This window comes from Drosophila simulans, chromosome X (genome assembly GCF_016746395.2).
Source record: "Drosophila simulans strain w501 chromosome X, Prin_Dsim_3.1, whole genome shotgun sequence".
NCBI classification, from domain to species: domain Eukaryota; kingdom Metazoa; phylum Arthropoda; class Insecta; order Diptera; family Drosophilidae; genus Drosophila; species Drosophila simulans.
The window spans coordinates 9,022,712-9,036,662 of record NC_052525.2 but is presented as its reverse complement, the minus strand read 5'-3'; the positions used below and the strand labels follow the sequence as shown (position 1 = coordinate 9,036,662).

The 13,951-nt window shown below is 39.5% G+C and overlaps 1 protein-coding gene across 5 annotated transcripts in view; it reads left to right on the top strand.

Moving 5' to 3' along the window:
• Positions 1-13,951, top strand: part of LOC6739860 (low-density lipoprotein receptor-related protein 2) — a 147,667-nt gene that overhangs the window by 29,823 nt on the left and 103,893 nt on the right. For 2 of the 5 annotated variants that reach the window (XM_039297999.2, XM_039297998.2), the window contains exon 2: positions 5,222-6,438. In XM_039297999.2, the coding sequence (XP_039153933.1) occupies positions 6,027-6,438 (412 nt within the window). In that variant the 5' untranslated portion in view covers positions 5,222-6,026. The remainder of the gene's footprint in view (positions 1-5,221; positions 6,439-13,951) is intronic. The other 3 variants (XM_039298001.2, XM_039298000.2, XM_044923682.1) reach the window with 2 other exon arrangements.

Here is a 13,951-nt window from a genome sequence, read left to right as displayed (position 1 = left end):
AATGTTTTAAAACTAATTGTTATTATTTGTACATATTTCTGTTAAACGATGCATTATACATATACCCTTTGGATTGTAGGGAACCATATAAATATCAGTTGGATATATAACTGCTTGTGTGTGGCAAGCGAAAAATGGCAATGTCCAAAAGTGGCAAAAGGGATTTTTTGGCTGGCTGTTGGCAGTTCCCCTTCGTCACTACGCTTTTCCTTTTGCCATTCTTTTTTTTTTCTTTTTTTTTTTTGCCAATCTGCCCTTGGGCCCGAAAATTGAAATCGAAGCCGTAAAGCAGCGGCAAAGGGATCGGAATTGGGATCGGGGTGCCTGGAAAACGAGCTCAGCCCAAACACCAAGGAAATACAATAAAAATATTTACCAGTGTCCTCGTTGCGCAGGTGAGGCGATGCGGTGGTGCAAGTGAAAGGGGTTAAGAGAGGGGCTAACTGGGGTTAAGCTAAGGGTAGTGGTTGAGGGGGGAGGGGAGGGGAAACTCTACTTGAATGGCCAACGAAAAAACAACGTAATAAATAAATGAAAATGACGAGGGCAATTGATTTATGTTGCTGTTGCATAACTTTTATGCAGCACTGTGTGCGAATGGAGCCAAGGAATTAGATTTATTTCGGGCTCGCTCCCTTTATCCTTTCAAGCTGAATTACCTTAATGTTATCAGCAAAAATACTTTACTGCAGGCAAATGGTTTTTTATTCGATGTTTGATATAAAATATTGGATGTTCTGACTTTATCAAATTAGTGCCTGCATTGTGCTGATTTTTCATGGGTTCAAATATATATAGTTATGAGCTACTACTATTTTTGCTGTTTTATTTGCGATTGACTCTTCCGCTCGTTTTCTGCCGCGTTGACCAAAAACTTTTGACCAACTGCAAGCGCAGCTAGAAAAATTGCGAGCCAATTACACACATATGGCTAAATGCAGATATATATACATACATATAAACTTCACCCATTAACACAGTTTTCACTCGGATATTTAACCCAAATACTAGAAACCCAGAGAGACAGAAAGCATAAGACTGAAGACGAAAGAATGAGGAAAAGCCAAAGAATGAAACAGCAAAAGTCGTCACAACATTAAGAAAAACGAATGAGCCGAAGAAAGAAGAACTTCTTGGAGCTTGCAAAAAAAAAAAAAGAAAACAAAATATCTGTCTTAAAAGAAGACCAGGTAAAGAAGATCCCAAAGGGGCGAAAAAAGGGGCTGATTCAAGTAAAATGCGGCGCCGCAAAGTCACTTTACCTGTTTTTTTACACTGTGAAAAAATGCTGAATAATATTTTAAGGTTGTATAAGTCATATGCGTGCATAAGCACATTTTTAGGGCTTAAAATAAGTACTATAAGTACTAATATTATATAAAAGAAATATTTTAATGGAATATCAACATTAAATTAGTTTCTTTATTTGTTTTTCATGATAAATACGAATGTTGAAAATTATTAAATACATACAATACCTTGACAATTTTTTCTCTTAAATTTTCTACGAAATTCTTGGAATTTTTGCACTCTGCATATCCAGAACGTCTCTCAACTTCCCTGACACCTTTTTATCTCCTATCGGTGCATGCAAAAACGTTGGAAACCCATTGAATTTTTACCCCCGATTTGTCAAAAGCAGAGCCAACTAAAAAATAAAAGAAAAAGCCCGCTTTTCATACATAGTCCCCTGTTTTTCCACCATTCGCAAATCGCAAATCTCGCAATGAAAGCATATCAAAGCCAGAACACACGAAACAATGATGAATCAAGGTGAGAACCGGGCGGTAAAAAAAAAATAAAAAAAAACGAGAAGATGGAAAAATGGGGCGGTGGAAAATTGCTGACTAGTTGCTGCCCAGCTGGAGGAAAACTCAATGCTCGACGAGATCGGGGGGTCAGGAGCTGAGTCTTGTGACGTATCAACCTCCATCAACATTTAGTTGACAATGGCAGGAGGTCAAAGAAAAGCAAGGAAAAAAGCGACAAATTTGGGGAATGGGAAATTGGTCGGTTTTTTTTTTGTTATTTCCAATTGAATATGTATTTCAATTTATGTGCGGCATACAAAAGAGAAGGAAAATGTTTTGCCTTTGAGCGTTGGGAAATAAAAGCAAAAGCTTTATAAAAAAAAAAAAATAACAAATGTGGGTAGTGTTTGAAATTTTATTCATGTGCATTTTTCAAGTTTAATTGTTTATCTGGCCGAGTGCAAAAATATTTTTGCGTATGAAAGTTATTCAAAGAGAAAATATTTACTATCGGATATATATTTTGTATTTATAAAATAATACGAAATATTAAATTCCACAATGTTTTTTTTAGCTGTGATGAAAATTAAATAATACAGAGAACATAATATTTATTAAACAAGGTATTTTTCAATTACTGCACGTTCTTGATTACTTCTTAAGTAACCAGAAGAATTCATTCATTTTACTTCGTTCAATTTTCGTTGCGAAAAGCTTTTCTTTTTTCGCCCAGACTCTTCCTCAATTTGTCATTTATTTTCCAGTTTATTTCCCCTCCTATAAATACCTTTCGTTAATGTAAAACAAAATTTAAATATTTCAATTGGGATTCCCTTGTTGTTGGCAACATTTCCCTACTTTGGAGTATATTTTATGGCATTATTTTTATTTATTATTGGCTCGTCTGTGTGGCCGCCTCTCCTTTTCGATTGTTGTAAATTTTTATTTATATTTATATTGTGTTTTCATTTTCATTTTTTTTTTTGTCTGGTTTTTCTTATCATATTTCACATTCCTGACATAATGCGCACCTGATGCCCAAAACCGCGTGTGGCCAATTGGCCCAAAACATTTTGAGGTGCCGTCTTTGGATATCTTATGCCACCCATCCTTCGCTTTCCCATTTCCCTCCTTCATTCCATTCTCTTTTTTTTTTTGTGATTTTCCCTGAGAGCTTTTCAGCGCGAACATTAGCGGGATTCTGGTGTTTCTTCTGAGCGGAGGGTAGAGTGCAATAAATCCAGATCCGAAATGATTTTCTGGGGGGTTACTGGGCTTAGAGATGGTCGCGTGATTGGATCGTTAGGCCCAGGTCCCCCTTACCCCCTTACCCCCTGCCCATTTCAATTTCAAGTTATGACGGTGTCCTAGTAGTACCCATTACCCTCCTCCCCCGCCCCGCTTTTCTCATTTTCCAACCCACTCCACCCAACGCGACTCGCTTCTGCGGCCATTTTCGAAAATGGCTTTGGCAATTTCTTGACTGCCGCCGCGTAATGAAAACGGACAGGTGTGCACGGCCTGGCCAAAAAGAAAAAAAAATGCCACAAAACCGAAAAACCACCCAATCCCACTCCCATCTCCGCCCCCTCGCTCCATACTCCATCAATACGCCCCACCTTCCATCAACACACAACGCTCCCTGCGGCTGCGACTGCCGCTGATTCGCGTAACTTTTCATTTGCGCAGCGAAATGTCGCAGATGACGATGGGCCATGGGCTAAATACTGATACTGATGTCGATGATAGGCAGCCGCCCCACCACCCAACCACCCAACTACCGCCCACTGTCCACCGCCCATCGGCAATGTTGGATTTTCTCTGAAAAATTTTCCATGCATTTCCCCCATTGACTTGCAGAAAGCAGAAAAGGCGATGTGCAAGTGATTTTTCAATGGAGCCGCGAGTTGAATTGGAAATAGAAATGTTTCTCGGTTTTCTAGATTTTCACGGACCACTACGGTGTCATAACAACAAATTAAGACACAATTATAGTTTAGGTATAGTTAGGTATAATTAAATAAATTATTTAAATGGCCTATATATAAATATAGTATTTAATTCCATTAAAATATTTAGTTGAGTTGCTTCGCATTCATTTATATATCAAGCCTTGCGAACTGTAGTAAAAAGTTATAAAAGAAAAAGTATTTATTTAACCAATTTAACTCATTTAAAAATACCTTTATGTACATATTTTTCCGCCTTATTAAAATTTCCCGGAGTTGTTGACAATTTATATAATGTTTTTCCTTCCTTTTCTTTTCTGCTGTTCGAGTGCATTTCATATTTGACCCCAACTTTTGCGCTGTGTTTTTGCATTGGATTTTCCTCTTTTGTTTTTCCATTTTCTCTGTGCCATTTTCTCATTTCGCTTTTTTGCAAAAAAAAATTTTTTTTTTCGTTTTTCCTTTTCCTTTTTTGTTTTTTTTTTTGCAATTTTGTGCGCCTAAGCTTGGCGTGCGTGAGCTTTTGTGTGTGAAAACAGGTTTCACTGATTTTCAATTTCAATTGTCTAATACCAGCAGGGCATCTGTGTGTGTGTGCGTGTGTACTGCTTTTTTTGTGCCATTTTTATTTGCGCACATTAGCAATTTCTTTTGTTGACTCGTTGGCATCGTCGGGCCTACTACTCGCTCTGACCTAACCGCATGAGCCACCCACTAACCACCACCCACTTATTGTTATTGTGTCTGCCAAGCCGCCCACCGCCCACCGCCCACCACCGCCTTGTTCGGTTTTCTGAGACGATGTGCGTGATTTTCCACTTGTGTGTGCAGCCATCTCCGATCTGCCAACTCCCCGAAACCAAAACTAAGCCGAATCCACCCATATTTATGATCTCAGCCAGCTATTGTGTTTGATTGTTGCTCATGTTTTTTTTTTTTTATAATACATTTCGCATCCACGTTTTCCAGCTCACTTTTTTTCTCTGCCTGTATCTCTGGGCATCATATTTTTCTTCGCTTTCGCTTCGTCAAGCAATTCATTTGTGCTTTAATTTAATGTAATCTGCTCAATGTTCTATTTTCTTCCTCGTTTCCACGCCGCTTTCTTCCTCTTTCGCTTTCGATGCGGTAATGCCACTTGATTCCAAGTCGGAGTCTTCAAATCGCACTAAAAGATAATGGTCGGTGGTATGTAGAGGTATTATTGCAAAAGAAATTGCATAATAATTTTTAAAAGAAAGTATTAGAACATTTGCATAATCGCCATAGAAGTGTCCAATAAATCGAAATAGTCAACACTTTTATTACATAACGAAAAGTTCTTTTTTTAAATATATTTTTACTCAAAGCGTTCCCCTTAAAACTATTTCTTAATGATTTCCTTGGAAATTTACCAGCATATTGCTATTGCAAATTCTTGATTAACAACTTTCCACAAACTAATCGCACTGCACTTAATAATTGGAAAATAGTCTGGATCAACATTGTGCTAACTTTTCGCCCACAATTTTCTACTTGCAGGATTGCAGTGCAAAAAACGAAGGAGCTCAGTGAAAAACTCCGAGGGATATGCAATTTCCTTACCAAACGAAAGAGCCAACAACAACAAGCGACAAGATGCCATCTCCGTCTCCCTCACACCATATTAATTTTTATTTTTCAAGTGTCTGAAGTACAACAATCGACAAAATACAAAAAAAAAAAAAAACCGAAGAAAAATTGTATAAAAATAAATACGAAAAAGAAAATCGCGGGGAAAAGGAGAAAAGTTTAAAGACGCCGAAGGCAAAAGTTCACATAAAGCAGCCGAAAAAAGTTTTTCAATTATTGTAAAAAGTGTTAAAAAGATAGGGCCAAACGCCAGCAAGTGAGCGAGAGAGAGAGACGAGGCTAGAGTGCGAGCGAGGCAGCCAGCAATTATCTTTCATAAGCAAAAAAGTTTAGCAGGCAAAAGAGCAAACGGAATAAGACGAGCGGGCCAAAACGAGGGGGGAGTTAAATTTAATTAATTGCTCTCTCAAGTGCCCCCCGGCCACGCCCCCTAATAATAAATTAGAAATATTAAACGCGTTAATTTTCCGCTTATTTCATTAAAGCAGCCCATCAAAAGAAAAAAATAAATATCCCAAAAAGTAAAACGCAACAAAGCCAGAGGAGCGGGCAACCCTAAAAAGACAGAAGTGCGGTGGGCAGAGAAGAGGTCACCGGAGGGTCACCAGAAACCGAAACGAACAAAACCCAAATCCGAATCGAGGATTCCCACAGAAACCGAACAAGCAAAGGAGAAAGGAGCGGAGCAGCAAGCGAAGCGCCCGACGAACCAAAAATGAATCCGACGCCCGTGGGCATTGGATTCGGATTTGGTCGCAAGCCGCCCAGCAAGGCCAGAATGCGTTCTCGCTGGCGACCACCATCAGCGACAGCCCTGCTGACCCCTGACCCCGCCGACGGCGACAGCCACACGGCCGCCGATCCGCTGCAGGTCACTGAGGCCGCCCCCTCGGGCCCACCATCATCTTCATCATCCTCGCCCATCGGCGACCGCCATTCACAGCACCACAGCAGCAGCGCCATCGATCGGAGGCTGCAGCAGCACCACCAACCACCGCAGCAACACCGCCAGCGCGGCCAGTTGACAACCCTGGCGCTGCTGCTACTGGCCCTTGTGGCCATCAGCAACCTGGAAACCCTGCTCGCCGTGCGCACCGAAGGACCGCGCAACCGCCATGGATCTCCAGGTGAGTCGAGCTGTCTTAAAATTCCTAAAAATGCCCACAAATATTGCTATAAATATTACTTGAATTTAAAAGCTAAGCTAGAAAATTTACTGTGGAAATTTATTCACATTTTATGTTTCAGCAGGCAGCTGCAGCTCAGTTTTTATTTCAATTCAGTTTTCTCTACTGCCATTTATTATGTTTAAATACTTAATTTCGTCACGTGGCTTTAATTTATAATTCGAAACATTTGACCATTCCATTCTTAAGTCGCCGATGAAAATGTCATTGATCCCCATGCATTCCTCCCTCTGGAATTTCCCGGCATGCTTGACTTATAAATTGGGGGGACTTTGTGACTTTTTCCGCTCCCGCGCCCCCCTCTCAAACGGCCGCAGCCTGTGGAAATTGCATTTCCTTAATATGCTGCTGCCTCCATATATTGATTAGCACTTCACACCAGCAAATTAATGCACAAAGCGGTCTGTTTGTGTGTGCGTGTGCGGCGGTAACTGCTCGTGTCACTTGAAAATCTTGCCCGCAGCATGACCAACATTTCAACCCACACCCACACCCTCCCCACCCTCGATTCCCAAACGAAAATTATGAATGCCACAAGGCGGGCGGGGATGGGGTTGGTTGTGGGGTGAATCCCGACAAGACAATCGAAAGAAATCAGAGTCAGCCCGCAAAGCCAAACCAAATGTACACAAAAAGATTCCGCTGGGCTGCGCGAAACAAAAAATTAAGAAAATTACAAAAATCGTTACACACCGAAAACAAAAGCCAGACAACAACGAAAATAAAAAGGAGAGTTTAAGTAAAAAAAAAAAAATGAGGAAAAATGAAATAAGTGGGAAGTGAGAGCAAAGCAAATCCCTTACCACATTCCCCGCAAATTTTTCGCGGCCAAGTCGGTGGCTTTTGCTTTCTGATTTTGGCGGATGAATTACAGGGTATCGGATAAGGGAATTATGTCATTTAAGTTCCGGAAAATAGATAAATCGTGTGACGAATGTTATTCGCACTTTAGAGCCTTAGAACTAGGGTCGTAAAAATGGTTAATACATTATTTGAATTTATGTTTTTGAATAACAATGCAAAGTGACTGGAAATAAGTTTAGTGTGAGTGCTTCTCTAAACCTTAAGAATTCGCGTTGTAAAATGGCTAATATTTTATACGAATGATTTAGCTGGAAATATATTATTTTGCAACAATTTATGCAAAACGGATAACAAGTCACAACAGTCAGATAATTTATTAACATTTTTATTGGCCCTTTCTACTAATATTTGTATTATTCCGCTTAACAATGTATTTAAAGCTGTCGCTATAAAAATCAAACGGCATAAGCCCTTTTCAAAGCCTAATAAAAGTTGGCTATATAAAATGCCAATTACTTTCAACCCGTTCTTATATTTAAGCACAGGGTATTTCCCATTCGTTACGACGCCTTTAAGCACTTGTCTATAGTTGTCATTGCTGTTGTTGTTGCTAGTGCTGCCAGAAATTATGAATCAGGAAGTCTTAATAAGCGCAATTTCAAGTCGTTAGTCACACAAAGTAGAAAAAATGCTGGAAGCTCTCGAGCCACGTCTTTGCCACTGCTCTGAATTCTTATATTCTTACATTTTTTTTCTCCTTCGTGTTTTTTCAACGCTCTCACACGAACGAACACGCTCACATCGCACTATTAGCGCCTGTATATATATGTATGTATATATATATACATATTTATTTATATAGGGGGATGCCATACTTTATATATGGGGGCGGTCATTTTGCAGTCGTTTTTGTTGCTGTGTTCCTGTGTTGCCGTTGATTTTAATTAAGTGAAACGTTTTAATGTGCGCCACAGATTTTCAGATTTTCTGCCCTTGATGCAGGCTGTTCTGGAATGGGAATGGGAATGGGAATGAGAATGGGAATGAGAATGAGAATGGACTTTCATGGGCAAACTACTACTACGAGTGTTCACTGTGTGTGTAGAAGCGAAGAGCCGAGAAGGAAGAGAAATGTGTAAACAGTAAATGTCAAGACAAGCGATCAAATTGCTTATTAAAGCAAATGAAAAATGAGCTGGAAAATGAGTTGTGAAAGTGATGATAAGGGTGGACTTGGGGGTGTGTGATAACGTTGATAAATGTCCAAGCAAGCGCTATTTTAAGCCTAACTGTGATGTTACTTTGAAGCGGAAAAACGCATAAGCCCACGGGAATTAAGCAAATGTCAAACAATTCACAAGATAATCCGTTTAAAAGAAACAAAACATTTTTCAACGCTTTTCGGCCGCCTGCCCGCCTGTCAGCCAGTTGTCAGTTTTATGCTTTATGATTTGCTGCTAGCCAAATCGATTATTGTGGCATAAGCTTTTAAATATATGAATATTACATGGCCAGCGCGAGCGGCGGTCACTTTAAATCAGTTTAAATGTTAGTAAAAAATATTTGGAATTCTATGATAATAATACAATGAAATATATATATATATATTTTTATATTTACTGAATAAGGAGGTCCAAGTTCAATTCGTATGACGGATATGACGAACCCGTTCTCCTTTCTTTCACTTTTCTCAATTTGTGTCTTCTGCTCCGATAAAGCTGTTCGCTATATATCCAAACTTATATGTATGGTATACATCAAAGATATATCACTGGGAGAGCCAACAATTGCAATACAAAGTCATTTAATGCAATTTGCTGATTGCGCTTGATGTTGCTGCTGCAGTTGCTGTTGCAGTTGCTGCTGCTGCTGCTGCTGCTGATGTTGCTGCTACAGTTGCTGCTGCTGATGTTGTTGCTCGTGTCGTTCTTGTTGCTGATGTACCTTTTGACATTTGAGCAGCGCTGCTTTCTGCTGACAATGCAACTCTCCCACAGTGTGACGCACACTTCCGTGTACCCCGAGATTCCCCTAAATATCGCCTGCAGTTGCCATTCAAAGAGCAAAAGCCAAAGGCTGAAGAAATGGCTTTAATGGCATTTAATAAACATGGCACAAACAACATTTGCCTCAGCATTCCGGGGAGGGGGGGTTGCCAGTCGGGGGGTCTTTTGCAAAAGAAGGGAGCTTCATAACAGCCGACAACCGGATTCAAATTCCAGTTTCAATATGACGCTGATGTTGCTGCTGCTGCTGTTGTTGATGAGCCAGCGAGAGAATGCCGCATTTTGAAGGAGTCGCTTGCCCCATCATCATAATCATCGTAATCAGCCCCATGATCAGCCCCATCCTCACCATCATCGCCATCGCCATCATCATCATCATCATCATCATTATGATTATGCATTATCATTATCGCGAATGTGCTAGTTACAGAGTGACACCCATTTCAATGCAATGAAATGCAATGCAACGCGCTGCAAGCCAAAGGCAATGCAGTTGACAACGTTGATACCCTGTAATTTGGGCAGGGTTCCTCAGAACTTTGATTATGATGCATCAACTTGAAAGATTTTCATAATTATTTAAGCACCGAAATTGAGTGCAGTTGTTTTGCTATGCCAGTTTAATTAGGTATAAAAATCATAACAAAATCATCGAAGGCATATACCATTCGCTTATCCTTGAAACTCGCAGCTGCAGCTTGTTTTTGGCCGCTTGTTGCTGCTGTCATTTGGCCTTTAATCACAGACGACGGCAGCAACATCAGCTGCAGTCGCAACAACAACACGAGCAACATCAGCGGCAACCGCAGCATCAGCTTCTTCTTTCCACTCACTCACCAATACACTGACTAGCATGCACACGCACACACAAAGGCAGTTGGCCAGTGGGTGGCTGTTGACCGCAAAGTTAATTGCAGTGTGTGTTGCAGTTGCCTTTTGTTGCTGCTGTTGCTGTTGCTGTTGCTGCAGTTGCTTCTGCCGCCTGACGCTGCTGCTGTTGCGGTCGCTTGGCCCGTTGCGGGCAAATAACTTTGCTAATACTTTGACCAACCCAAAAGGCTCTTGGCAAACTTTGCCACCAAAGGCAAACACACACAAGCTTACACTGCAAACAATGAAAATAGAGAAGGGTCTCAGCAATATTAAATTTATAAACACATAGTACCTTTACTTATTTAAGAAAAAAATAATTACATTTATTTTCATAAAAACCAGATAATTATCATTATATGATATTTGAACATTACATCAGAGTATTTTTTGCATTACCTCACCTATTATGCTGACCGCTGCTGTTAACTTTCGCCCAAGCATTTGGCAAACGTTCAATGCGCAACTGTCGCGGCCATTTAAATTGCATGCCAATGCCAATAAATATGCTCATTGGTGTATATTCCGGCCTCCAGCGATCTCGGTCGCCAAGGCGATCTGAAATCCCAGTCAGTTTCTAGGCAAATCTAGCGGCTTTTCGCTACCCTCTTCTTTCGACCCGCTTTCCGCCGAGTTGACAAGCTCAGGTGAAAACCAGTTCAAACTGCAATCGCTGTTGCAGTTGCATTCGCAGCCGCTGCCTCACGCTTGACTGCCTTGTTTTTTTATTTATATATTTTTTTTTTTGTCTGGCTAGCCGGCCGGCTCTAATTGTTGCTGCGGCAACCAGGGTTGCCAACTAGTCCAAGAAAATATTGAGGCAAATTGAAAATTGCAATAAATCTTAATTTATTCAATTTTCAAACTTGCTTAACTTAAGTTGCATACATATTGTGGGAAAGTCTCATAATTATTTCTATTAATAATATTAAGTTCGCAGCTTGAATCCTTTGATTTGAAAATATGCTCAATAATGTAGCTTATTGAAAATGATAACATATGTAATTTTTGAATTAATATAAAAATGTATGTAGAAATCTGTTTCTTTTATCCAGTTTATTTTCATTTTTTTATCATCACGATTTTTTGCTTTTGTTTTTGTTGCATTTACCTCTTCCACTTTCGTCTCCCTTCGCAGAGCGAGAATGAGCGAGATGGCGAGACTGAGATGATCGCCGGTAATAGCATCATAGGTCAGCCGGTCGCTTTTTCGATTTTTGTTGTTCTCTTTATTTTAATTTTATTGTCTCTGCCCTCTCCCCCGCCATCGGCTTGCCGCCTCTTTCCCACAAGAGGTATTTTTCAGCTATAAACAATTTTTTTCCATTTTGTTGTTGTTTTTGCTCTTCACTCTCATTGTCTTTGTTGTTTTTGTTGTTGGTTTCTTTATTGCTCGCCGTTTTGTTGTTGCCTTTTGCTGTGTATTTCTTTCTTTCATTTATTTATTTTCATCTTGCCTCTCTGTCGCGCCCCGCCTCGCTGCGTCTCCCTGCCACTCACGTGCAGCATTCGGTACCAGGCACCGGCGATCACCGTTCCAGCAACAACAACAAGGGCAACAATGACAGCAACAACAATTACAGCAACGGACAGACAGACAGCAAAACACACAGGCAAACACAATCGTTGCTCTCAGTGCATGTGCACGAGAGAACTGCAGCAAGCCACTGGCACTCTGGCGAAGTAGATGGCAACTGGGGAGAGGTAAAGAGAGGCTAGAGTGGACCAAAAGAGGACTATTTGGCTGAATTCCTATAAATTAAAATAATATTATTTACTATAAAAACTACTTCAGATTATGTTGAAAATTTCAGGTGCGGCAACAGTGCGTATTAAATTACTCATACGCAGTGTTGGCACTGCACATAAACATTGCCGCAACTTCTTATATTAATGCCAGTAAATTTGACTTAAATCTGTATTTTATTTAAAATAGTATATTATTTAAGCATTAACACGCAACAGGTCCACCCTGTTAGATAATTCGTACAGAAGTATGAGAAGAATGCGCAGATCAAAAGTAGATAACTTGGCAGCAAAATCTCGTCATCTTTGTGCAATTTAGTGGCAGAAGCATTCGGATGCGCTGATTAAAAAGTATAATGCCATGAAGTGGATTTATTGATAGGGACTCAAATCGGCAAAGTAAACGGGTTTTTTATATTTTTGTTTTATATCGAACTTATTCAAGAATAAACAAGCATTTCTTATCGGTATACGGTAGTGAGAACAAAACGGTAAAAAGTGAAAAACTAGCGGGTGTTCATTTCAATCAATAACGGTTAAGATGTGCTATCGAGATTATTCCTTCAGGTATGTATGTATGTATGTACATGCATAAACATGTACAAAGATAGGTGTTTTTTCTATTTCTCATTTGAACAAGAGTTTCAAGTTCTTGGCTGGCCAATTTACGTACTTTTGGCCAGCAGTTTATTCCCCTGAACGCTTTTCGATTCATTTTCTCAGTATTTTCAACGATTCATTTGAGGCTTTAATTGCAAAGCATTCAAATCCCAACCAATTAAGCCCTAGTCAAAGTGAATGAAATGAAAATTCCGGGGAACCGACGGCGTAAAATGGAAACTCGTTTTAAATTCTCCTTTTCAATTTGGCCAGAGATTAAGTTACCTATTTATTAGTTTATTTGTTTCGGCTTTTAGAGGCGAGTGGGATTTTTCCAAAATGTTGCACAAAGTTCACTTAATTTGTGTGTGGCTCATAAATTCTTTACGAAATATTTTCGGTTTGCTTTTGGCCTGGTTTTTTCCACATTTACGAGTGTGTGTGCAGCGCGCATCTAAATGGAAAATTTTCTTTAATTTTTTTTTTGCGCAGCAGTTCGTGGGTTTTTGTTAGATTTTTTTATAATATTTTGTCATTTGGGGGAACACCTGCAAACGATTTTGAATTTTGTAGTTTCACTGCATTTAATTTAAATAAATACTGCATTCGGATCGATAACGTTTCAATTATGGCAGATGCAAGGGGGAAAAGAAGCCAAAACATGTGGGTATTAACGTTTTTGGCAACACCGGATATCAACCGCACGGCCATTGGCCATGCAATTTTAAACATTTTTTCCATCAATTTTCCAATCATTTTTCCGCATTCGCTGGTCGCAGTAATTCCCTTCTAATTGACAAGCAAATCGGCCTCGACTTCAAGTCGATCCTTGTCCATATGTATGTATGTATATTCATTTGTACATATACATACATATAAACCTCAACGGAACGAATCCATTCGCAAATCGTTGTAATAATAAATAAATACTTGGAATCGCATTACAGTCGCCACAAAAGCGAAAGCCAGACGTACACAATAACGAAACATGTTTAATAAATAAATAAATAAGTTGACTAATCAAACAGTGAAGTCGGGCAACTCGGGACGAAAGCCTTAAATATTCTGCTCGAAATTAAATATATGTACATATGTATATATACTCGATTATTACGCAATCCGGTTTGCCTTGGTATTTTAGGAAGCAAAGTAAGCTTTAAATAGGATTTAAGTAACGGGATGATTCGCTTAAGAAAATCATTCACACTGGCATTGTAATTTTAAATACATAATGAGTTCTTTAAATAGTTATTTTTTCGGAGTTTGACCTTGCTGCGCATTTCATTTAACTATTTGAATGGTTTTTTTCATCGCAGTAGTTGCGAAATGTAAACTCTTCATTATATCACTCTTTTTTGTTTTTAGGTGAATAGTTGTAACATAACTGGCTTGTTTAGCTGCGAACTATTTTAATTGAAATTTAAACA